The sequence below is a fragment of the Sardina pilchardus genome, chromosome 8 (genome assembly GCF_963854185.1).
Source record: "Sardina pilchardus chromosome 8, fSarPil1.1, whole genome shotgun sequence".
Taxonomy (NCBI): Eukaryota; Metazoa; Chordata; class Actinopteri; order Clupeiformes; family Clupeidae; genus Sardina; species Sardina pilchardus.
The window spans coordinates 15,177,966-15,202,677 of NC_085001.1; the positions used below are offsets into that span (position 1 = coordinate 15,177,966).

Consider the following 24,712-nt stretch of genomic DNA (forward strand, 5'->3'; position numbering starts at 1 on the left):
CAAACATTGCACTTGGAGTTCAGGGCAAAAACACTTCTGGAATATTCTGCTACCATGTGGAAAAAGCTTATATGGTCAGATGAGACTAAGATCGAACTTTTTGGAGACTAAGATGGACGTTTTTGGACTGAGCTCCAGGCGCTAACCAAACACAGTATACACACCCAAACACACCCAAAACACACCATACCTACTTTGAAGCATGGTGGGGGCAACATTATGTTTTGGGGATGTTTCTCTTCAGCGGGGACTGGGCAATTGGTCAGGATAGAAGGGAAAATGGATGCTGCCAAGTACACCAACATTTTTGAAGAAAACCTGCGTCCCTCTCCTAGACAGCTGAGGATGGGGAGGTCATTCGCCTTCCAACACGACAATAATCCTAAACATACTGCCAAAATAACAAAGCAGTGGCTTAAGGATAGGATGGTGAATATCCTTGAGTGGCAAAGTCAGAGCCCTGACTTAAATCCTATAGAAAATATGTGGATTGACTTGAAGAGAGCAGTCCATCGCCATTCCCTACAGAATTTGACTAAATTTTAACATTTCTGCACGGAAAATTGGGCAAATATTCCCCTATCTAGGTGTGCAAAGCTATAATAGAGACATATCCAAACAGATTGATGGCTGTAATGAAAGCAAAAGGAAGCTTTACAAAGTATTAAGTCAGGGGTATGATGACTTTTCCAACCCTGTTATTCTAGTTTTTAATTTTTTATTAATTTTCAGAACTGTTGACTTTTTTTTCATTATTTTGATGTTGTACAGCTAAATTTGTAAATGAAACTGGAAAAGATTTTTTTTTAAATGGGTTTTGATTTCAGGCTGTAAGACAAAAAAAGTAACTATTTCAAAAGGGTATGATGACTTTCTATAGGCACTGTATGTACATGGCCTTCCAGCCTTCAAAGCATGGCCGCATAAGCAGTATCAGAGACTCCATTCTTCTTGATGTAAGTAGTGCGACATCAAAATGAGTTTGAAGTTTGAATGAGTTTGAAATATGCTCATAGATCTGTGGTGTCTGGTTTGGACAACATCTTCGAAGCATCTTCCAAGTTCTCAAAAACGGAACCTACTTAGGAAAGATCAGTTCCCCATGGGGAGACGCCATGCTACGGCCTACCATGTGTTATGAGACGTGTGAATGAGATTTGTCAGCTAGTCTGCTCGAGTAAGACACCCAGAGGCGTGGTTAAGACGGACGGGGCGCACTGCGGCCCGCTACAAATGAAAGGGAGACGGCCGCGAGACGTTCCCATTAGGAGCCAGCCGATCCATCACACAGATTTCACTCTCGTTCCTCAGCTCAATCCTCTCAGCTAAGCCCGACGCGCACACACACACACACACACACACACACACACACACACACACACACACACACACACACACACACACACACACACACACACACACACACACACACACACACACACACACACACACAGCAAGGAAAAGAAATGAAAGAAGAGAAATGAAACCCAACTCAGGATAAGAGATGCATTTTGCCGTAGCAGACATAGAGGGGGAGGGGTTACACTTCTCCCAATGATTCCATTACCTCCCTCCCCCCACACGCACATATATACACATACACACACATAAAAGCACACACACACACACACACTCTCTATGACAGGTTCACAAAATCCTTTTCATCTATTTATCTCCGACGCACGCACAGTGATAAAGCATGTAATAACACCTGGTCTATTAGTTAACAGGACTTTCTATCATTGTGGCATGTTATTATCCGACTTCTCAGGGTGTTACATCACTCTGGGGGGGGGGGGGGGGGGCGCAACATGGGCACATAGTACAAGGGTGTAGGGGTGAGGGTGAGGGTATTGGGGAGGGGGTGGGGGGGGGGGCTCTGCCCTCCATGGCCATGGAGAAGATGAACAGACACCAGGCAGTCAGGCTGCGAGAGGACAAATCTTTGCGTCAGGACGACATTACTGGCAAGTGCACAGGAAATCCATACACGGTGCTGAGGGAGGTGATGAGCCTTTGTTCCCTGACCTGCGTCAGGACGGAGTGTGCTGGCGCTGGAGGTGGTGGAGGGTGGGGGGGTGGTGGGGGGTGGTGGGGGTTGCTTGAGGGATCGCAGGAGGCAAGTCGCACAGTCGCTCACACGCTTGTTTCTGGCTCAGTCATTCACTCTTTATTCAAACAGTGCATACAGTGCGCACATAAGTACTGCACAGGCTGCTGTTCCACCACACAATATTAAGCCCCCCAGTCTCACTGCAAGACTATGTTAAAGACGGAAGGAGGAAGGTGAGAAAGGAACGGGAAGACTAAAAGAGGACTACTTAATGCAGTCTTCCACAGGAAGGGAATTTCGTTTTACACCAGCGCTTTGCCAGTAGCCAAGGAAACGTATTCACACATTTTGTGGCTTGGGGACCACTGGTTTGCTCTGTGATTTTTACACAATACTTGGCCATGGAGACAGAGATAGAGAGGATGTCAGAGTTCATTTAATTCACACAATAATATAAAAGCTTCCAAGGGGAATGTCTCCATCTGAGAGATCTGAACAAGGCATGAATGTAGTCTGATATGGCACAGAGCACAAAGGACAGAGGTGAGGCACAACAGTGTAATAGGAATACCTCAAGATTATGGCACGGCATGGAATGTAAAAAAAAAAAAAAATCATTCTGTGCAGACATGATAGAGATAGACAGTACTCAAAGAGTATGATATGATATGTGGTATTAGCCATTAAACTACACAGACTAACTACAGTAATTTCCTGTGTATTAGCCGCATTGTGCATAAGCCACAGGACAGCATTTTATGCAAGTTAAAAGAAACAAAACCAAATTAATACCATATTAACTGCCCCCCTGTATTAACGTCATAGCGGAAGAAATTCTGCAAAATCAATGTATAAGTCACGGCTAATAGCTGGGAAATTACGGTACAGACACAAGTATATGTATTCTACTGGCAATGATTACCTTGACTTTCCTATGTAGTTTCTGTCTGACATCTGCACACCTCTCAAGCAGCTGGGTGAGCTCAGACTTTTGGATACACACCTCAGGGCCAGGGGCCTCCGAGCAGAGCAGCGATCTATAGGACAGAAAAGAAATGTTGGTGCTCTTCTGCCTACCTGAACAGACACACACACACACACACACACACACACACACAAAAACACACACGCACGCACACACACACACACGCACACACAAACACACACACAGGAGTTGCCGAACAACATTAGATGCTTCTGTAACTGAAACCACCTGACACATTTAGGCGTTGACCAGCGAGAGGGTTCAACCCCCGGTTCTTTTCTCCGGCGTGTCACGGAGTCAACACTTTAATGTGAAACAGTAGGCCGGGCCGATGCGATTGCGGGGTGTAACAAAATGAAATTATGTCGGAGCAAAGTGCTGTAATCCCGGTGATTATTGGATCAGACTGCACAATAACGGCCACTTAAGGGCCTGCCCGCCTGAAAGGATTACCGACACCCTATCGGCCCCGCTCATCGCCGGCGGACGGGCCCTGGGGCCCCGGCGGACGAGCTCGGGAGGCGAGCGTTCGAGAGGCTCAGCGTTCGCTCGAGCCGCTCCGCCGAGCGACGCGGAGAGGGCCTGGAGTTCCTCGGAGCGCTGGCTCCTGTCACGTCCGGCTGCTTTTAATGCCGCTGACACAGAGCAGGTACGAGGGCCGCTTCCCGGGGCCAGCGCGGACTGGGAAGCCGACGCGGCCGCCCGGTCTACCGTATCCGCGTGGGTATTAGCGGACCTCGCTAAGGCAGAGGGGCCGAACGATCGGACAGGATAAGGGAGGCAGCTTCGTATTCACAGAGACACAGAGGGGATTACAGGCGCCATGATGGCTCTATTCAGCTCTAAATCATCTGCGGAGATAAATAGTTTCACTTTCAAGGAAGTTGAAGGGTTATTAATGACATCTCCTTCATCCTTCCCAGTAATACCAGAGACTTCCTAATGAGACAGCACTTATAGAAATGTATGGGGTTACTTCGCAATGCCAATATGGCAGTTGTCTACACATATCCCTCCCCTTCTTGCAATGTAAGTAAGGCAAGAACCACCTTTATTTGTAAGTTTTTGTAAGTAACATACTTTTTAGCAATATTTTTGTGATAGGGGGGGGGGGGATATATCATTCAATTCAGATTTAAAAACAGATTTGGCAGATGTACTTTTTATGTCAATATGACTTTATGTGAGGCGGAGTGGGGGGGACAGTCTTTACTCAGTACTCTGTACTGTACTCTGTTACTTTGTACTCAGTATTTTATAATGTATATGACAACTGATATGCATATCCACATGTGACTATGTGGACTAAGGCGCTAGAGTTTAGGATGGAGCCTGTGATGCAACCGCTTCATCAGTGTAGGGCAGCTGACTGTACCTTAGTTTGTCTACGAGCGGATCCAGGGCTCTCTCAACATCGTGACAGCGACACACCTGTGCGCTCAGGCCCTCGGACAGCAACACTACCTGGGAGGAGAACAGGAGCAGAAACAAGCTCAAGCTGAAAGCCCTTAGTGATAAGCTAACAGAACATCACATTACCATAGAGAACATACAGTAGACTTCTCCAACATTCCAAGTAATAAAATGCCAAAAGGGTAACTGTTCAAAGTAGAGGTCAAATAACAATGTAACGTAAATGCCTTTTATAAAGTAATGAAAACAACATGAACCATACAAATTGAAATTCACACGTCTACAAAGCCCTACAGTATACTGTAGATTCTTGCGCTGACCTTGAGAATGTCTATGTTTGGCCATCAATGCGCATCTGGCACTTACATTTTGTGTTTTTAACTGCAATACTATTTTCAGTCTTCACCATTACATGGGGATGTAAAACAGACCATGATTATGCTTGGCTATGTAATTCACTAATTAAAATGAGTAATTACCATTTGTTTATTTTCTTAATTAGCAAAAACGTAATTTTGTCCCTTGAGGGGGGCATTTTTCTTGCTGACGGTGACTTCTGGTTTGGTTTGTTTTTGTGTTGTGCCTGCTATTTGCACATGGTACTAAAATAGGCCTTTCTTGTTGCAAATATTTAAGGCTTACGCTGTGCTTTTGATCCAGATGAAAAGATAAACAGTCTGCTCGAGACATAGAGATTCTCATTAACAGTTCAAACCATGGTACACACACACTCAAGAAGTCTTTTGAGTCTCAAATCTCTGAAACTGAGCATTTTTTGTTGGTGGATGCTCGAAGAAGTATATAGACCCAGATAAGTTTATGGCTCAAAACTCTACTTTGTGAGTAGTCTGTGTTGGCAACCTGGGATCCACAGCAACCTCCCTCATTACGGATGCTCTTTTAAGTCGGCCCTGCCTGTTTTCATCATTTGAGGATGATTCTTGCACAGCTGACACAGGAAGAGGGCAGCCCCTTTGAAAAAAGGTTTCTATGGTTACCTCCCTTGATGAAATCGGAGGGGAAGCGATTTAACTGGCCGGTGTCCATCCGCCTATCCTTTTTACCGTCAGTCTCATGAGATTTCAAACGCGGCACCACTCACTTTGGTCCAAATTTGGTGGGAAGAAAAAGTGTTTGATGTGCATGTGTGCTTTTCTTTTATTACTTGGCAGGGGAAACAGTTGGTGTACAGTAATCAAACATTAAATACAAAGTTGTTGTATCACTTCATATCCAGTGTAGGGAAAGTCCCTACGAAGACTCTTATCACGTAAAATGAGATCACTATCCTCACATGACTTCTCCCAGCCAGAATGGCTACTACAGCTTTCAAGTATGTGTAGCACTGTTCATTTGTATTAATGAAGAGTTTTAAAATAATAAAATAAATACATTTCAATAAACTGTATAACTGCAAATTTGTATGCCGTTAACACATTGCCAGATAACTTCTGTCGTCACAACCTTACAGTAGGTCACTTTCACACTAGACCCCTTGGTCCGGACTCAGGTTTTGTTAGGACCATTGGTTTGGTTTTGATCATGTGAACGAAGTCTGCCGAAATAAGGTGCAAACCGAAAACTGCCTAATCATTGCCCAATGGAGCAGCGTCAGACTCAAATTCTGACTAGAATTTTGATCATGACAACGTCAGGCTACCAGAAAACAGTAGTCTGGAGTATGGTTCACCTGCACTCAGTTGCGGTTTGCTTGGGTGTGAATGCTGTTTGTATCAAAACTAGGAAATAAACGCTATTGATGGCGTGACGACATGTGTGCTCGTTATAAGACAGGCACAAAATGAGCTGGAAAGGTAGGCTACTCTGTGGTCTGCTGAGGAAATAACTTGTTTATTGGAAATACTGTATGCGGGGGATGAACACCTTCGGGAAGAATACAGCATAGTTCTCTGACGATTTGTTAGGGCTGCAACTCTTTCAATGAAATGCCTCTTCAGAGCAGTTCTTTTTTCTACTGCTCTCGCACTCTCTTTTGACATAGAACTGATATTTTTGTGACTAACTTAATTGCACAACTCGCTCACCTTGAAGGATACACTTAAATGCTCCGACTCCATAAGCAAAGCTGCGATGCATTTTCTCATTACAGCCTTTCTCCTTATTCAAGCGACGCTCATCACCCTCGTTCTGCTAGTGTTATGACATGGACAAATCCGGGAGGCGCAAAACAAAAACATAAAGGAGACTAGCTGGAGCTAGGGTGGAGTAATCGCACTCAGGTTCGGTCTAATACGGACCACAGGCTGTATTAAGGAACCTGGGAGCAGCAGAGTACCTGTCTCTCCAACTGCATGACCTGGGCCTTCAGCAGGTTCACCCTCCTCTCCTCCAGCGTCTCCTCCTTTCCCTCCTGCAGGAGCTGCTGATACTGGGCCCTGGGCACAGAAACCATGGAGACCCCCCACCCCCACCCAAAAGAACACACTGTTAAATCCACAGCAGGCTGGCCTTAATAACCTGATCACACTGCCCAGAGAGACCAACCGCACAGTGCAACGGGGGTATTTATTTTCAAGTGGATTTCTCTCCCCTTATCCGACACATATCGTGCTGCAGTTTTACACGAGGCCAAACATGTGGCCATACATCTCAGTGAAAGTGGAAATAACTGTGTTTAGATCTGACGCACGTTTCCTTTAACGGTTATCCGCGATCTTAGCAAAGGCTTAAGTCAACAGCACCATGGACTAGTTGTGTTTGTGAAGGCATTAGGTTGTTGTGCTTTGTTTTTTCACCTGCTTTTGCCATGTAAGGCCCCATTCAGCCCGTTAACAATCCACATGGGTATAATCTAATGCATTTCGTACCAAAGCTGTAAGGAAATGTTCCATGTACTGCACATCATTTGAGATGACGCTTAATACCCGCAAGTTAATAAAAAAGAAAAGAAAAGCTCACCAATGTTTTTCCTACATTAGAAATACACATAGCTCACTTAAACACTTGCCTTAGGCCTTCCAATTGCTTTTTCAAGTCAGAATTTTCCTTCTGGAGTTGCTTCTGGGAAAACAACACCAAAACAAAACAAAATCATTTCGCAATTTTCAGCATTTGGAGTTCATACGAGTGCTTAACTACATACTACTTTATGTAAAAATTGAAATGAATGCCATGCCACAGTGATGTGCGCTTCCAAGAGAAACCGAAGTGCTACGGTTTAGCTATTGCGCCTGCAGTACCTCAACGCTCGTGCCAGTAATTTGGGAGACGTGTTCTGGATCACTGGCGTTGGCTTGAGCGAGCGAGGTGCTGCTGGTGGACAGGCCACCGTCGGAGGAAAGTCTCCGCCGAGTCGTCCCCACCTGGAAGAGGAGAAAATGAGGCCATGTTAGCATTTTTACACCAAGCGCTTAGCGCTTAGTCAACAGGCATGACGCAAATGGAATTATTGTTCATCCAAACAGACGTCTCCTCCACGGCGGTAAAGACCTTTTCACACAGTCTTGTATTCCAGTGTTGATTCCAATCATACATTTGATTTATATTTCCATTTCAACATGGCTTTTATCTCCAGCACCCCCCCCCCCCCCACCACCACCACCTACCCCCCAGCCGCCACCACCACCACCACTACCACTACTGCTCGAGCTAATACCTCAATTTGAATTGATTATCCACACTGATGGTAAGCTTCTTTCTCTGATATGTTTTCAATCAAGCCGGATTCACAGCCGGCGAGCGTTTTATCTCTGCTGGTGTGCGTGTCATTAATTCACAACTCAGCCTTGTCTATAGGCCCCCGTAAGGCGTCTTAAAAGCACTGCGATTTCCCCCGGCCTCTTCCTCTGAAAGCCCAGAGAAGCTTGCTGGGGAGATAGAGATTAATGGTAATTTATGGCCTGTACATCCTGTGATGACTTCAACCCCTCCAGTCCAGTCCCCCCCCCCCCCCACCCCACCCCACATCATTCCCTACCCCCTACACCTCCTCTACCAACCACCCAACTCCACTCTCTCTCTCTCTCTCTCTCTCTCTCTCTCTCTCTCTCTCTCTCTCTCTCTCTCTCTCTCTCTCTCTCTCTCTCCAGTGGATTAAGAAGCTATCAGTCCTTCACAGCTTAAGTTTATTTAAGATGGAGGGGAGAAGGGCGGGAGGAAGACGAGGCGGGAGTGGTGGAAAGGGGTGTGGAATGGGGGCAAAGTTGAGAATGGTCTGTTGCCGCCTTTTCCTTCTTTTTTTCCCTTTTTCTTCCTCTTCTTCTTCTTCCTCTCCTTCTTCCTCTCTTTCTTCCTCTTCTGCATTCATGCCAAATTCCCACCGTCACAAGTTTGAAACTGTGGAGCAAGGCAGGAGGGAGAAAGAGGGGCAGGGGGGATAAACCAGGGGGAAAAGGAGAGGTCCTTCTGTGCTGGAGTGTGACGAATGATTGCCCCGGACACATCTGGCCTGAAAATGCACGGTGTTGAGGAGTTGTGGGAAAGGGCGTTTCAGCTAATCCGCCCCGCGTCATGCCTCTCCCCAGGGGCTCCTCGGTGGATCTCAGGGCTCAGATTTGGGGCATCCGCAACGGGAGAGGGAAGGGTTGGGGGGGTTACAGTACAAGCCCCCAAACTGGACTTCCTGTCTCTAAATTCACACCTGAACTAGGTTGGTCCACAGCACTGACCCCAAGGTTCACGTTGACTTGCGGGGATTTCTAACACTGTATGGACACTGCCAGAAGTGTTATAAATGTGTACTCTTTTCACAAAGAATCTAAACAAATCAGACATATGACGGAAAATCAATATGTCATTTGGCGTCTAAACTTGTTAGCAGGGTTGACGTTAGCGTTAAGAAGGCCAAGGGCCAGATTAAATCCACCCATACAGATTCAGGGTGAAAAACAATACATTTGTGTCTGAAAAGTCGAGCAGTTTCACACGCCAAGGGCAGAGTGATCTTTCCATGGAAACAAAGATCTAATGTTGCAGTAGCCAGAATTCAGATTGGGAACAGTGAAATACTGTTTGAGTTACAAGAAAACCAGGCTATTTTGTAAAGTGCTCACTCTCCAAAGTATCACAGTCAGTCTCTATCTATAAAAAAGCCTACAAATATATAAAATGGGAGAAAGAATCCATCCAATACATCTTAAACCCCAATGTCACATAAACAAAATTTGATGATATTTCTGAAGAAAGGGGTGAGACACATATAGCCAAAATGCTGAAAACGCGAAATCGTCCTTTCTGAATTATATTGCTCCACTAGACTCATGCCAGTAACGGTGAAATATGATTTTTCTTCAGATAGTATCCACGCTCGCCATGTGGAGTTAGGGTTCTGTTATTGAACGATGCCTGCTCTGATCCAAAGTGCAAGCTACACCTTGGCCAACCCCCTTCACTGTGTATGTATGTGTATAGCTGACTCCCCCCTCTCCACTACGTGATGGGGATTCAGGACAAAGCCCAGGCTATAGGAGCAAGCTGGGGGAAGAGTGCCATCTAGGCCGCTGCTACCACACTGCACTCAAGGGCCTTTTGTCTAAGAGTCTGCACTTCTCACGCCTGGTCTTTGGTTCCTGGGCGACATTCCAAGGCAATAAAGTGATAAAACTAGCTTCAGCCCACTGGAGGTAATAAAGGTAGATTGTGGTGTCATTTTACAGCCAGTTCATCAAAAACAAGCCATGCCACAAGTGTGCTTTTATGATCTTGGTGCAGATTTCTGTCAGGTTTAAAACACTGGATGTATTGTCTCATCAACTGTGCCCACATGGTAACCACTAGCGACAAGCTCGAGTTGTAACTCTGATAAGATTATGACAGTATTCCCTTTTTCCTTGGCTGGCTGTTGGGGGTTGGTGGTGGTGGTGGTGGTGGTGGTGGTAGATGTATCGGCGCAATTGGTCTGCTCGGCAGACTTGCCTGGCAAAGACTTAAAGGAAGCCTTATAATCCCAGGCAAATGCAGATTTGGGAGGTATTACCAACTACCCCAAAATCCTTTTCCTCGGCTGCTCACAATGCCCCATCTCCCCTTATCTATGCCAGCAGAAAGGGTCAGGGCGCCCTCCCAACAAGTCGCACATTGCGCTCCGCATTACTGGGCTCGGCAGCAGGACGTGAAGGCGCCCATGCCAGCCTTCAGCAAATGGAAGTCAGGGTGCGCACTGGGGTGCAATTACAATGTGGGGATGGGCTAATGCCAGTGCAAGCGCTTTGAGAAGGGGGGGGCCTACATTATGGACATGTCAGCTGCAACTGTGCACGGCCACACATTTTTGTTGGCTGATTTGCTTGAAACAAGCCGAATGAAACTCTTGTAATTATGGCTTTGTGGTCAAGGTAAACAGAATCATAATTGAGGAATCTGACAGGGGAAGGGACCCATAATGGGGCAGATGAATGAGGAACATGACCCACTTGATGTGCTAGTTATCTGCATGGAGTGGTAACAGTAATATTTTCAAAATGAGCTCAGACAAATTTGAATGTGGCTGTTGTCATAACAGAAACCTTTTTTCCTCTCATTTGCATCTAACCCAAGGTAAAAGATGAATATTAGCTACTGTGGTATTAAACAATATTCAGATATTTAACTCATTCACCACAAAGTTTTCAAAAACTTTCCTAAAGTTTTCACTGGAGACAAAGGCAAAGGCAAAGCCACCTTGTGGGGGCTTGGGAAGGGGAGGGAATGGGGTGCCCACGGAGAAAGTGCGGCTAAATCTTCCCTCTGCTGTGCTTATGAAAAGTGAACATGAGCAGCATTAATCCCAGTAGGAAGTCCTACAGACAAGACACATCCAGTGCCAAAACAAGGGGCTTAATTAGTGAGAAGTTCCGGTCTGACAGTCAAGGCCGTGACCTTACTGTGGGAATAATGAGCCAGGCAATGTTTGGGGCCTCTGGCTTTGGCCTGCTCACAGGACAGGGGTGCTGTTTGGTGCTTTAGACGTGCGAAACTGACAGATTCAGGTGACCGCACAGTGAACCGTACACTTGGCACCAGAGAGCTGAAATATTTTGCTGCCGAGTGGGGTTGGTCAAATCTCTGTTTTGTGTCTTTTGTTTCCACTTGGTGAAGCTAGATAAGATTGGTCAGTTCATCTGGGCGCGCTTGCTTTGTTCTCGGGGGCCGAGCAGCTTTTTGAAGGCTGAGAGAGAGAGGGGGCCGTACAAACTTGGACACCCTCCGCTTTTTCAGCACAAGCTGAGAGAGGAGCTATCTAAATAATACAGTATATAGGCCGTCTGCGGGGGGCTCCACCACCTTTTTTTCTGGGGAGAAATCGAGTGTGAGATTGGCCGGGCTTCTGAAGTTGCTCAAATGTGAAATAACTTTTAATGGTGGCTTGAAACAAAGAAGCTGACAAAATCGAAAAAAAACTTTGAAAACAACACCAGTTTTTCAGTTTGAGTGATTCTGACAGGTTAGCCTAGCATAACATCGATTTCGTGGGAAGGGGTTGACAGCAATTTTTTCTCATTATACGTGGAACTACGAAAGGCTCATAATTCACTACTTGTTTTGCTACTCTGCATCAGTAACAAAATTAGTCTTAAGCATGCAAATGTTTCAACTGTCCGCTTTGGATAAAACTAAATTGGCCTAATTAGGAAACAGTGTCAATTACAACTTTGATTTATCTGCAACAGCAGAGAGATGTGTGGTTTCATGATTGCTGAGACAAATCCAAAACAACAAGGCCTTCGGAAACTAGAATGAGGTAAAATGAGGTGCCTGCCTGTTTTCATGGATTCCGACCACTGATGAAATAAATAAGAAACCACACGGTCATCAAATATCAATCACAAAACCACTGCAGTGGGAACTGGGAGTACACATGGCTCATCCACACTGTGTGACAACACGGCCAGATAGTCACACTATGTTAAGTCCACGAGTGCCTTTAATTTACCCATCAACTCGCAGCATGCTCCTCCTCTGGCCGAGTCACTTTCCCATATCGGATGTGTTTTCAGGGAGAGGCTCTTGTGAGAGAAGCCGGATGCCATTTCCTCAGGATCTGTGCGCCAGCCATTCCTCAGATCACGACAATAAACTTCTCCAATTTCCAAGCAGACACATTATCCACCCCAATCCCTGCAACATCCCCCTCACAGGCCTAGGGCACCGCAACAGTGGTGCAAACAATATTGTTGCAATGCACTGGTGAAGAATAGAGCAAACATCGGTGAAGAAACATAGAGAGAGAGAGAAAAAACATTGTTGAACATCTGTGGTTTAGCCTCTTCTCCACTTCAAGTCCTCACATGATGTACATTTTTTGGCATGGAACAGCAGTGACACCCGGTGGTAAACATGGGACACTAATTGATCCGTTGTGGGGGTTTCTTGGCCACTGATCCTTCAGGATGTTCACTGCCATGTGACTGGTCTGGGACTCCCATTTCTCAGAAGACAAAACCACTGGCCGGACTAGCGACAAAGCGACTCTTGTCTGGGGCTCGTGGCTTTCAGATCCACCATACTGTACGTGCCACGTTTAATGAAATAGCGTGTGTATTATCCTCCCAGGCAGCTTTACTGGGGCGCTGGCCGCGTTTCCAGCGTGCCACGCTTTCCCGGCGCAGCCTCCTGACAGACGTGTGTCTGGACCATCTCACGCAGCTGCCGGTCAATAACTGGGCCGGGCCCGTGTGACTGTGCAGGCAGGATTAATTCAGGCTTTCCGCTTCCTCAGGCCTTCCTCTGTGAGAGACCGGGGCCAGCCTCAGACACTCAGTGCCCGCGCCCGTCAGCCCACGCCTCAGAATGAGACTGACAAGACGACTCTCAGGGCGGCCTCGGCCTCACCAGCAATAACAGCAGCAGCTGGCTGTGGAGTAACATTGGCTTGACAAGGGTCGCTTAAAACAACCACGTGCAGCAGGGATGGTTTAGGTTGAATGTGCTTCTTACTGCAGGTACAGTAAAGGGTTCTTTTGCGGGTCCTCTGAACATTGAACACGGCTTACAAGTCATAAAGAAATGGCCTCTATACTGTTCAGGTATGGCATGTGCTAAAAAGACAAGGAGTCACAGAGCCTCAAATGTAAGGCAATTAAATCAGGATAACTTAAACTGACTACCACAGAATGCCATGACTGGCACTGACATTTCTCTAAATACATTAACTGTGCCCTCAAATACAGAGCTAAACTCTTTTAAATCTTTTTTCCGCTCTGTACAAGAATCCATCCATTCCCGTGCTGTTTACTTAAGTAATTGGCAATGGGCACAAAGCCCTCTGGCATCTTATTACTCATGTGTTCTGGGGCACCACATTGCTTTCTCTTTCCTGAGCCCATGAAAGAGACACCCTGAAGAAACCTGTCTGTGGTGCAGCGCCATGTTCAGCTCTCTGGTCCTCGTCACTGGTGTAGGCACGCCGATGTCCAGCAATAATATTCCACTATTTGCTTTAAGCCTAATAATATATCTTCATTCTGCATCTGCCACAAAACCTGAGCAGTACATTTCCATCCACATAAGTTGGCCGATGATGTATGCGGGCCGCTCAAGTTAGAACCCGCGGGTCCCCGGACGGACGCAGGTTCCCGGGGCAGAGTTTGCAGACTGTAAACGAGTTCCACTGAGGTTGGATTCGGCTTCTCGGTTCCAGCCGACAGACCATCGTCTGCCAGAAAAATCACTGCTTCTTCTCAAACATCAAAAAATAAATAAAAAAATAAAAAAAACCTGCACCATTTCTGAGTGACAGCAGTTGACTGTATTAGGCAAAACAAGGGTAGATCATAAAATGTCTTCCAGGAAAGATTCAAGGTTATTTACGGTTAATTCAATGTGATGTGGACAGTATTTGTATTGTTGATGTAGTGCTTGTATCCATGCATAATTATGTGCATTTTACCTCCGGAGGCCCTAACTGAAAGGTAGTTCTATCCCACCAACACAGCATGTCTGCCAGCCAGTGGTCACTCAGGCTTCCAATAAGTACCCCCAATGCAGCCTGTTGATGAGCTACAGAATATAAAATACATGACCACCAGAGGAATTTTACCAGCAAACAGCAGCCCAGTGCTTGGTTGCTCCAGGGGGTCTGAAGGAAGGCAAGCTCTGCCTGAAAACCATTTTTTGGGCCCGTCACACTATGGGCTGGAAACAGAGCACTATCTGTGACTGCGGCATGTTGAGTAAATACTGTCACAGCTTGCATTTACACAGACTGAACACTGTTTATAACTCTACCTTGCGGATGGAATGCATGAAATTTTGTCCGCCTTTGGCAACAGCAAAGCGTCCATTAAATTGGACTTTGTTTAACACCTTGCCCACACCTTGGCAGCTGATGTCTCTCTCTCACACACACACACACACACACTTCTTACTGTCACACAACAATTTTTAAAGGCATTCAAATATTTTTCCCCTATTTAAAAGTTTAAGAAAATAATTTGTGCTGAAATGTTTTAAGTGTGACATCAAATGTAATGCTTATGACTTTATAAGACAAAATGTCCTTAATTTAAAATTCTCATCAATCATGGATTAATATTTTTGTTAGTGGTCAATGTATTATCAGACTCCAGATGGTGCTAATGAGTCAAATTATTTTGTTAACTAAAGTTAACGTTAGCCTTGCTATGCCAACACCAATACCAGCTAAAAGTTAGCTTCGTTATGTGAAACAAACTCACCTCTTCAACGATAATTTGTTAGTTTAACCTGTGTTTAACAGGAATAATGGATCTTATCGAAACATTAGCTATACTTACCTTTGCTTGGTGCTTGTTGGACCTCATGGTAATGTTTACACTGAGCTGTTGAACTTGACAACCAGATGCACCACCACCACCGCCAGTTAACGTGCAAATTTTAGCCTACTCTAAATGCTAATCTGTTTTACATGGCGTTTAAATTAAAATGCTGTACCGTTTTCGTTGTTATTTAACTGTTATCAAAATGCAAACTTATTTAGTGACAAACATAATGTTTCTACAACATTTCAGCAAGAGGATCTTCTACTGTCTTTCAAGTTTCGAGCCCCCTTAAGTTGTGATCTAACAGGACCCTTAGAAATACAACGTCTCTTGTATTATTTACAATCCACATCAAATGTATCAAAGTCATACAAATAGAGTATATTTCTTCCCTGTAAAAACAATGTAATACCGCAGTGATATGAATCCACATCTTTATTGATATTGAAATTCGACAGACTTTTAAAGTGATATGTTGCTTACAGGACCTTACGTACTGTACGTTCTTCTTCCGGTTTACACATGTGGGGTAAATGTGTCGTGTTGGGAAGAGTCCCTAAGCAGTATCTTGTTATGAAAAAGTAAAATATTTCGTTTTAATCGGCCTTTTGCTTATCATCAAAATGGGGAAATTAAATGTTGTTCTTTTGAGATACCTTTCTCGTGATGATTTCCGAGTTCTAACCGCCGTAAGTATCCTTCTAAATAGCAGTTCAAGCTCTCATTAGCCTTGTAAGATGATCAGAGTCGCTTAGCACATGTATCTCACTTCTGTTTACCTTAGCTTTAAAGTTAGCTGTTTAATATTCAAATGCCCAAGAGAGTGTCCTGAAGTCAATATCACCTGTTTTTAATCGGCAGCTTTATTCTAAAATCCGCACTGCATGAACAAGTCAACAAACTCTTTATGTGCTATTGCTGTATGTCACTCTTCCCGCAGGTCGAAATGGGAATGAAAAATCATGAAATCGTCCCAGTGAGCCTCGTCGCCTCCATAGCTAGTCTTAGACACGGGGGATGCAACAAAGTCCTGAGAGAATTGGTGAAACACAAACTGATGGCATACGAACGATCGAAGAGTAAGTTTCCCTTCTGTTTACTATAAGCTCTAGCAGACCTTGTAAACTATGGATCATGAGTAAAGTGACCATCTCCCCATTGCAGTGGTCCAAGGATATCGACTCAATTATGGAGGCTATGATTACCTAGCACTGAAGACTCTGGCATCACGGGATGTTATCACATCTGTTGGAAATCAAATGGGAGTAGGCAAAGAGTCAGGTGAGAGCAACATTTTGTTTTTATTATTCCATCCATCCGGTTAGGGTAGACCCACCCTCCAGCACATTGTTTATTAGTACTTTTGAACATTATACAATGAAGCCTACAAAGTTGTTCTTTAATGATCCAAATATCAACAATCACTAAAGCTTAGTGTGAAGTGTGTAATCGGTTTGATTACTAACTGTTTACTGTACAGCTTACTGTACAGCATTTGTACATTTAAAGGTGAACAGAGGTTTATGATATAACAGACTAGTGGATTTTGTCACTCTATTACTATCTTTTTCACGCTAACGTAACTTTGTGTTAAACCCTTGCATTGTATTGGCTGTTTTTCTGCCTTGTTAAATGCTGTGTCAGGATTGTCAATTGTAACACAAATCAGTTTTCACTGGTGCTTCATGCTAAATCTGATATTGAAATGCAGTGTTGACGTGATCATGTCGTCAGTTTGTTTGAAACTTAAAGGCTGTATAATGAAAGTATTTGTTATGATCACATTACTCCTCACAGACATCTACATTGTTGCAAACGGCGAGGACGAGCAGTTTGCGTTAAAGCTGCACAGACTCGGCAGAACGTCTTTCAGAAATTTGAAGAACAAGCGTGATTACCACAAGCACCGGAAAAGCATGTCCTGGCTCTATCTGTCCCGCCTCTCCGCTATGAAAGAGTTTGCCTATATGAAGGTACGATGCCAGGGTTTATCATCCAGCGAGCGTTAACATGTGTTCACAGTTCTGGTGCTTATTACGCTAGAGAGGGGAATTTGAGTTTGCCTTTGATGCGCAGAGACTGTTCATCAGATGTGTGTGTGTGTGGGTATTATTTTTTGGACCACCGCAGTGAGACACTGATGAGCATGCTTCTGAGTGTGGTGTGGTGTCTGACCTCATGTCTGCCCTCTTGCAGGCGTTGTATGACGAAGGATTTCCTGTCCCGAAACCTGTGGATTACAACAGGCATGCCGTTGTGATGGAGCTCATCAATGGTTATCCCCTGTGAGTGATCCTTTCACGGTTCTTATAATTGTTTCCATCATCATGGCTCTGCTTGATTAGTCTTTTTCTGTGCTATTTTGGAATGTGGTAGATTTTGGTATGACAGGAGACAAGTTTTATGTGTTTTCAAACAGACCTCCAATCTTAAATATTTGGGAAAATGTGTAGTAAAATTATGCGCACATATGGTCATATATGTTATATAGAATAATGGGGATCATGAAACTGCCACGTTTCCACATTTTAGATGTCAGGTTCGAGAGGTGGCCGACGCTTCCGCTCTGTACAGTGAGATCATGGAACTCATTGTGAAGCTGGCCAACCACGGGCTCATCCACGGAGATTTCAACGAGTTCAACCTCATGCTCGACGACAAGGATCACGTCACAATGATCGACTTTCCCCAGATGGTGTCCACCTCGCATGTCAATGCAGAATGGTAGTTGCATCAGTGTCATTGCTATAACTAGTTTACAGCACAGAGCTTGGTAGACTTTTATAAGTTAAGCTCAACCAATTTCGTATAACCTGTCTTTCTTGCTCACAGGTATTTTGACCGTGATGTGAAATGCGTCCGAGATTTCTTCATAAGACGTTTCGGTTATGAGAGCGAACTCTACCCAACTTTCAAAGACATAAGGTAATGTGCTTGGTGTAATAGACACAGTTTATAATGCACAACCTGTTATAGACTCTAGTTGTTAACAGAGGCCTGGTTGTGATTGTGTAGGCGAGCGTGCTCACTGGACGTGGCGATCTCGGCCAGCGGTTACACCAAAGCCATGCAGCAGGACGACGAGCTGCTCCACCCAGAGGGCCCAGAGGGAGGCGAGGAACAGAGCGAGGACGAGGAGGACCCAGCGGAAGGTGGCGGTGAGCCAACTGATCCCTGCGCGGAAGACGTCGTGGACTTGGAGGAGTACAAGCAGGCCATGCTGGAACTGGAGGGTCTAAAACTGGGCGAGGACACTAAAGCAAGCCAGTGTGATCCAGACAAAGACCAGACGGACGATAACCCCGATCACAAACAGACAGACAAGCAGCCAGACAGCCACAGCGAACGAGAACATAATGTGGATGAAACTGACACTAGAACAGACGCTCTACCGGAGGAACACGGAGGCGAAGTGTGCACGACTCCCAGGAGTGATGAAGAGCTGCAGGAGGAAGATGATGAGTGCCCTGACCTGGTTGACCTCTCCGCCATCAACAAAGAATTCAAGCCTTTCAGGTACATGAATCCAGAATGTGTATGCTCCTGCTATCATCTTACTATACCTTACAGTGCTGCTCAATTCTAAATGTTTTTTAAACCTTGTGGTATCGTATGCACTCTGTTGGATATAGTTTGCATTTTGCATATCACAGCCCCAGTGTTATATTTTCAGTTTCATAACAATGTAGTTATATGTCTATGAAGGAGTCATAGTACAAATTGAAACTTTGTACAGTGTACACACTCAATGATCATTATACATTAAGCTATTCCCATATACATTCTCATGTTCCTATTAGCTGCCCCACATACTATTTTTGTCCTATGAAAATGACAAAAAAAAATGCAACCATGTTTCGTTTTATCCTTAATATATTCATGCTCATATCTTGTGGATACCTCAAATATTGCCACAAAATTAATGAAGTGTTGTATTTGCAGACTAAATACTGATTGAAGCCATGTTTTATTCATGTTTTAACATGATTGAAGTTTATGATATCCTCAGTATCACTCATTTTGTGCTTTGTTTCAAATCTAGAGTCTCAATGGGCATGCTGCACAAACTTTTAATGAACTTTGAAAGAACACGTTTGTCTTCCATCCCACAGTTTGGACAGGACTTTTTAAATTATATTAAAGTCCAAACATGGCTTCCAAGACAGGGCTTGTGTTAGAGTGTAAAAAAAGAAGGGTAAAGAAAATGTAAAACATTGGAATTGAACACAAATATTTTACATGTCTTTGTTTTTTTGGGACTGTAGACTTTGAGCAAAATCTGAGACGATGTGGCAAGCATTTTTTGTATTCTGTCTGATTTTATAATGAAAAAGTAGTAAAAAGAGACTGGGAAGTATGATTTCACATACATTCAATGTGATCAGTCAAATGTGGAGCTTCTCTGACCCTTCATTAGGTTGAGTGACAGTCCTTAATATGTGCGTTTAGGCCTGTGTGGTGAAATCAGGACTAATCTCCCTGTCAGTATGTCATGTCTAATAAGTGTGTGTGACCTCCCACAGAGACAGTGACAGTCTGCAGCACATTAACGAGCACAGGAGGAGGACGGACAGCGAGAGCACTGAAGCCAGCATGGCCAGCATCACCAGCTGCTCCACCATTCCCCCCGTGAGTACACACACTCACACACACACACACACACGCACACGCACACACACGCACACACCAGTGATGCGCGGGTACGTGTCTGAACGCCCCGCCCCGCCCCGCCGTTTACAACTAACCCGACCGCAACTCGGACCGCAAAAAAAAAATGTTGAAATACAGGACCCGACCCGCTTCCCGACCCGCTTATTGTAAAAAGTAGCCTAGTCTAACTTAGTCGTAGCGTCATTGAGCTATGCAAAATTGGTATCTCATATGCATGTAAAACAATAATATAGCCTATATTGCCTAATTATATATAGCCTATAATTGCTCAGAATTTGGGAAACATGCATTTAGTCTACCTTTTTTTTGTTCCGTGTCAGCATTCATCCAAAAATGTGGCTGTTTGACTCAACATTGAACATAATTAGCCTAGGATTTTCCTATACAAATTCTGTTTCAGCCGTTCCTCACATGAATGCCTTGAAGCTCTCCCAAGCATGAAATGCAGGCATAGAATATTATTAAGAAACTCTTTATTAACGTCTTCATCAATGGACCAAAAGTCCATTGCTCCGCGATTATAAATTGCAGCGAGATGAAACCTTTATTGCACGACGTGGGGAAGAGCAGACGTGGGGCTTTCCAACGAGCCACTAGGCCTATAAGTTGCGCAAGGACGCACATATTGCATGCTCATACCAATTGTATAGGCTATATGCCTTGATGACATTAAATTAAGAAATATTTCCTGATTTGGGAAACTTTTAGTTTATTTTTCTTTCCATAATACCATTCGATCTTGCTGGAAATTATCAGACTTGAGAAACACGCATTGCATCGGCAACTTCGCTGCTCAGTAGACGATTCTGTCACTTTCTGTAGAGGCCAGCAGTTCGAGATAAAAACTGCAGATCATAGACAGAGAAAGCATATGCTCTGAGAACAGAACACAACTGCATGTCAAGTGTAGCCGAGGGTCTGTCTACGCAGAAACAACAAGTGCATTTCTACATGTTCGTGACAAAATGTGGGGGATAGAATCGCGTTTCAGTGGGAATGCTGCAACTTATGTCTTTTTCTTCTAAAGACAATTATGTACGATATAAATGACAATTTATTTTTTTTACCGACCCGACCAAACATGACCCGCATATCATTAAAAATATTTTTTCTTGACCCATAACCGCGGGTGACCGCGGGTGACCGCGGTCGCCCGCTCGATTTGGATCAGCCCGCGCATCACTGGCACACACCGACACCCAAACACACACCCAAACACACACACCTACACACACACCGACACACACACACCTACAGTCACACACACACACACATCTACACCCACCTACACAAACACACACACACACACACATACACACATACACACTCACACACACAGCTCTCCCCGACCTCCTGATCTACAGCACCATCTGGTGGCCAGGATGAAAACCTCTCAAATCATCTCTCCGACCCTCACATTCTTTATAGCTGCTTAAATGCTTTCCCATTTCTCTCCCCCCCTCTCTCCACTTTTGATCGCTCAGGGCTTGATAATGAGCCTTTACAAATTGACATGGAGTTTGATCACAAGTCTTGACAATGCCAGGGGAAAAGGATAGCTGCTCCATTTCCCTCTTTAGCGTGCATTAGTAATATAATCATGGCATTTTTCTCCCTCCCACCCCTCCTCTGATTAGCAGTGGAGGAAGAGGGAGGAGGGGGGTGGAGGTCATTAACGTTGAGCGCATTACCGCTTAAATGCACTGCTACCCAGCCCATGAAAGCGCTTCAGAAAGCAGAGGCAAAAATCAATCGTCCCGGACACCCCCCTGTCAGATAATCACGAGGCTGGATCGCCACCGGGGCCAGCTTAAGTGCCTCCCCGGTCACATGACCCCGGGCCCGGGGCGGAGGGGCTGATGGCTGGGGCTGGGGCTGGGGCAGCTCTCCGCTGGGCTGAGTGTTGAGTTGCAGCTATCGGCAGCCAGAGACACCTTAGCCAGGAGCCAGGCCCGCGCTGCTTCGAGTTCAGGTCTTGATATTGATGTGTGCTGTTTGTCTAGTCCACAGCCACAGTGACTGCAGCGATGGCATCCCGTATGTTTCAGAATTGGACAGTGGTGGGACAGTTGTCCTATGAACATTACTTCAGTAAATTTTTGAGTAAAATATGTCTTCCATTCAAAATGAACGTAAATTTTGTTGATGTACGTTCTTAAATGTTCGGTAATGGTTTATAGTTTTTTCGTTATGAAACACGCACGCACGCACACACACACACACACTTGCTCAGGTTCACCTCAGTCTCCTCAGCGCGAGGCTGCTCCCTCCCACACCCTGGGCTGCTGAGGTTTTCAGGCCGGGGCCCCAGCTGTGAGGTGTAGTGTTTCTCTTTTTATATCTCCCAGTCCTTGCTCAAATATTTTTCAAGTTTTTATTAGACATATTTGGAGGCCCGTAATACAGAGTAGCTTTAGAGGTCCATCAAATGTCGAAGCATTAACACATGTCAGATTAGTTTTTTCTCCAGAACAAACAACGCCTCCCCATTCTTTGGATTTCCCGTGGAACCTTGGGACAGCTCGGCTGGCGCGTCTCTCTCAACCTCGCCCGCTCCACCTTGCCCAGATTTCTGGCTTCGCTCTCGCGCCCGCCCTCCGCTCTTGACCCTCTCCACCTCCTCTTCTCCATCTTACCAGTGCACACATTCGGACGCTCTCTTTTCTGGTCTTTTCCTCTCTTTCTTTCTTTCTTTCCTTCTTTCTTTCTGTCTCTCTTTTGTTCAAGACCTTCCTCACATTGTATCCATATCTCCTCCATCTGACGTGTCTCTTTCTTTCTCTCTTTCTTTCATTCTCTCTCTATCACACATCGGGCATATGTTGGCCCACCTCACTTGCTCCCTCTACCCCTCTGTATTTACTCTCTGTATCTCTCTTTCTTCTCTCTCTCTCTCTCTCTCTCTCTCTCTCTCTCTCTCTCTTTCTCTCTCTCTCTCTCCCCCACAGGAGGTGATCAGACAGAAAGTGAAGCGGCAGCTGTCGAAGCAGCAGAAGGCCGCCATCCGCAGGCGCCTGCAGAAGGGCGAGGCCAGCCTGGTGACCAAGGCCCGACGGGAGAACTCCAGCAACATCAAGGGCAGCCTGGACGCCGCAGACTTCTGGGGCTGAGCCACGGAGGACTGCTGTGGCAAGCGAGGGAGGGAGGAGGGTGGGTGGGTGGGGGTCCAGGACTCCACGTCCAGAGAAGGCAGTCAGCCCCTAAGGGCAGTTTGCAGAGATGCATACCTGAGATTAAATCATGTATGGCATGTCCACTGGAAGGGAAGTGGAGGACGAAGAATTTCTAAATATTTTTGCGTGCGTGTGTGTATTCTTTGTGAATATGAAATGCTATTGAGGACACAAGTAAAGACGTGAGGAAATAACGGCACATCCTGGTCGTTCTGTTGGCGTCTTATTTTATTGAACGCATCACACAAGTCTGAGTATGTGGGCTTAAGTGAATGATGGGAATTTGGATGCTGCGAAGATTTGCTGTGTTTTGTCTGTATACCTTTCACAGTGAGCATATAATGTACTAAACGTTGTTTGAAGTTCCCCTTACCTAAAAACTCTCCTCATCCAAAACAGATACGTTTCCACATCATTTTATGTCGGTTGCCGTGGAGCTTTTGAGTTCACGGCGAAACATTATCAAGCTGGCATGAGTATTCAAGGAAGTATTCCGCATCAAGCCATCCAAGTTGGAAACCAAAAGGGGAGCCTTGGTAAAGAGGGAGAGGGGAGATAAGTCAATACAGCCCTTTGTGTGTTTGAAGCCCGGAGCTGGCGCTGGCTCCCGGCCGTAGGTCTTGTGCCAGCCGAGGCCAGGCTACCATGTGTCATCGTTTACATTTCACACCGCAAGAGCCTTAAACAACGGGCACTTTACCCAGGAAGAGCGCAGGTTATGTCAACACAGCCTGGGCACTGCAGCCTCTCACCTGATAGGGCATCTGAAAACAATGGACCAATATAGCTGATGGGTACGCATACATGTCCTAGAGGATTATTTTAGTCAGGCTCAGTGTAAAGGTAAGAGTTATGTTCCAGCCTGGAATGATGAATGGAATGTACCATGGTAATGGATTATAAAGCAAACAAGAATTCTCTGGCCTTCTGAGTAGGGGAAAAATGGGTTTCATCACTCACATCGTCTATAGATGTGAGGAACCCTCTGCTCAGCCCAGTGTCTTTGCATTTCCTCTGCGGTCTGTGTTATTTCCTGTGCAGACAGTTCCCACTTATTGACCTAGGCAGCATGCAGGGGCACAGTGAGAGTCGCTCTGCCCATCCCAAGTTCTAGCTGGTCTGGCTTCGGTAAGGCTGGCGCATCACACTGAGAGGGTAAAACATGCAGAGACTGATACCTATTCAGCATTCCAGGCTATTCACTTTGTTTTGCTGTTCTGCAATTTGTGAAACCCATTCTTTCTGCCGTTGAGTAGGCACAGGAATGTACTGACTCAGATGGCATTTCAAAGCAACCATAACGATTTTGTCTATCGTCTATTCCTTGCTTAGATCACATCTAGCCAGACTGAGAAATCTATTTAGATTCACAAACTCTTCAGATGGTGGTGTTGGTTCTTGGGGCCCTTCTATTCAGGATGCAAGTCCCCTCCTCCTCCTCCTCCTGTGTCATGATTGTCAGGGGGGCCCGTCAGCTATGCAAAACACTTCTCTCCATTCCCAGGGACCCTCACAATGAGGCTGTATTATGAATGGGGGCCACCTAAATACACGTCCCACACTAAAGACCCAGGGGAAGTTAGAAAAAGCAAACAGCGCTAAATCTCAAGGCATGATATTCATGCACATCTTGATGAAGCACAAAAGAGGGGGATTAAAAATTCAGTAACAGACCATTCAGACTCAATTTGTTTTTAACTTTTAAATTGAGGTGTTGACTTTGTCACCGGGAGCAGATTCA

General features: G+C 45.3%; 2 protein-coding genes across 2 annotated transcripts in view; one reads left to right on the forward strand and one right to left on the reverse strand.

Moving 5' to 3' along the window:
- Nucleotides 1-15,423, reverse strand: part of LOC134089442 (uncharacterized) — a 55,396-nt gene extending 39,973 nt beyond the window's left edge. The window contains exons 1-6 of the mRNA XM_062543884.1: nucleotides 15,143-15,423; nucleotides 7,652-7,774; nucleotides 7,420-7,472; nucleotides 6,748-6,847; nucleotides 4,414-4,502; nucleotides 2,976-3,090 (exon numbers count right to left, since the gene is read on the reverse strand). Of these exons, the coding sequence (XP_062399868.1) occupies nucleotides 2,976-3,090; nucleotides 4,414-4,502; nucleotides 6,748-6,847; nucleotides 7,420-7,472; nucleotides 7,652-7,774; nucleotides 15,143-15,169 (507 nt within the window). The 5' untranslated portion in view covers nucleotides 15,170-15,423. The remainder of the gene's footprint in view (nucleotides 1-2,975; nucleotides 3,091-4,413; nucleotides 4,503-6,747; nucleotides 6,848-7,419; nucleotides 7,473-7,651; nucleotides 7,775-15,142) is intronic.
- Nucleotides 15,424-15,652: 229 nt separating this feature from the next.
- riok2 (RIO kinase 2 (yeast)) lies at nucleotides 15,653-22,938 on the forward strand. The gene is made up of 10 exons (XM_062542917.1): nucleotides 15,653-15,816; nucleotides 16,068-16,206; nucleotides 16,292-16,408; nucleotides 16,925-17,100; nucleotides 17,324-17,412; nucleotides 17,660-17,851; nucleotides 17,960-18,052; nucleotides 18,143-18,643; nucleotides 19,651-19,756; nucleotides 22,747-22,938. The coding sequence occupies exons 1-10, from the start codon at nucleotides 15,751-15,753 to the stop codon at nucleotides 22,906-22,908; spliced, it is 1,641 nt and encodes a 546-aa protein (XP_062398901.1). The 5' UTR covers nucleotides 15,653-15,750; the 3' UTR covers nucleotides 22,909-22,938.
- Nucleotides 22,939-24,712: the final 1,774 nt, after the last annotated feature.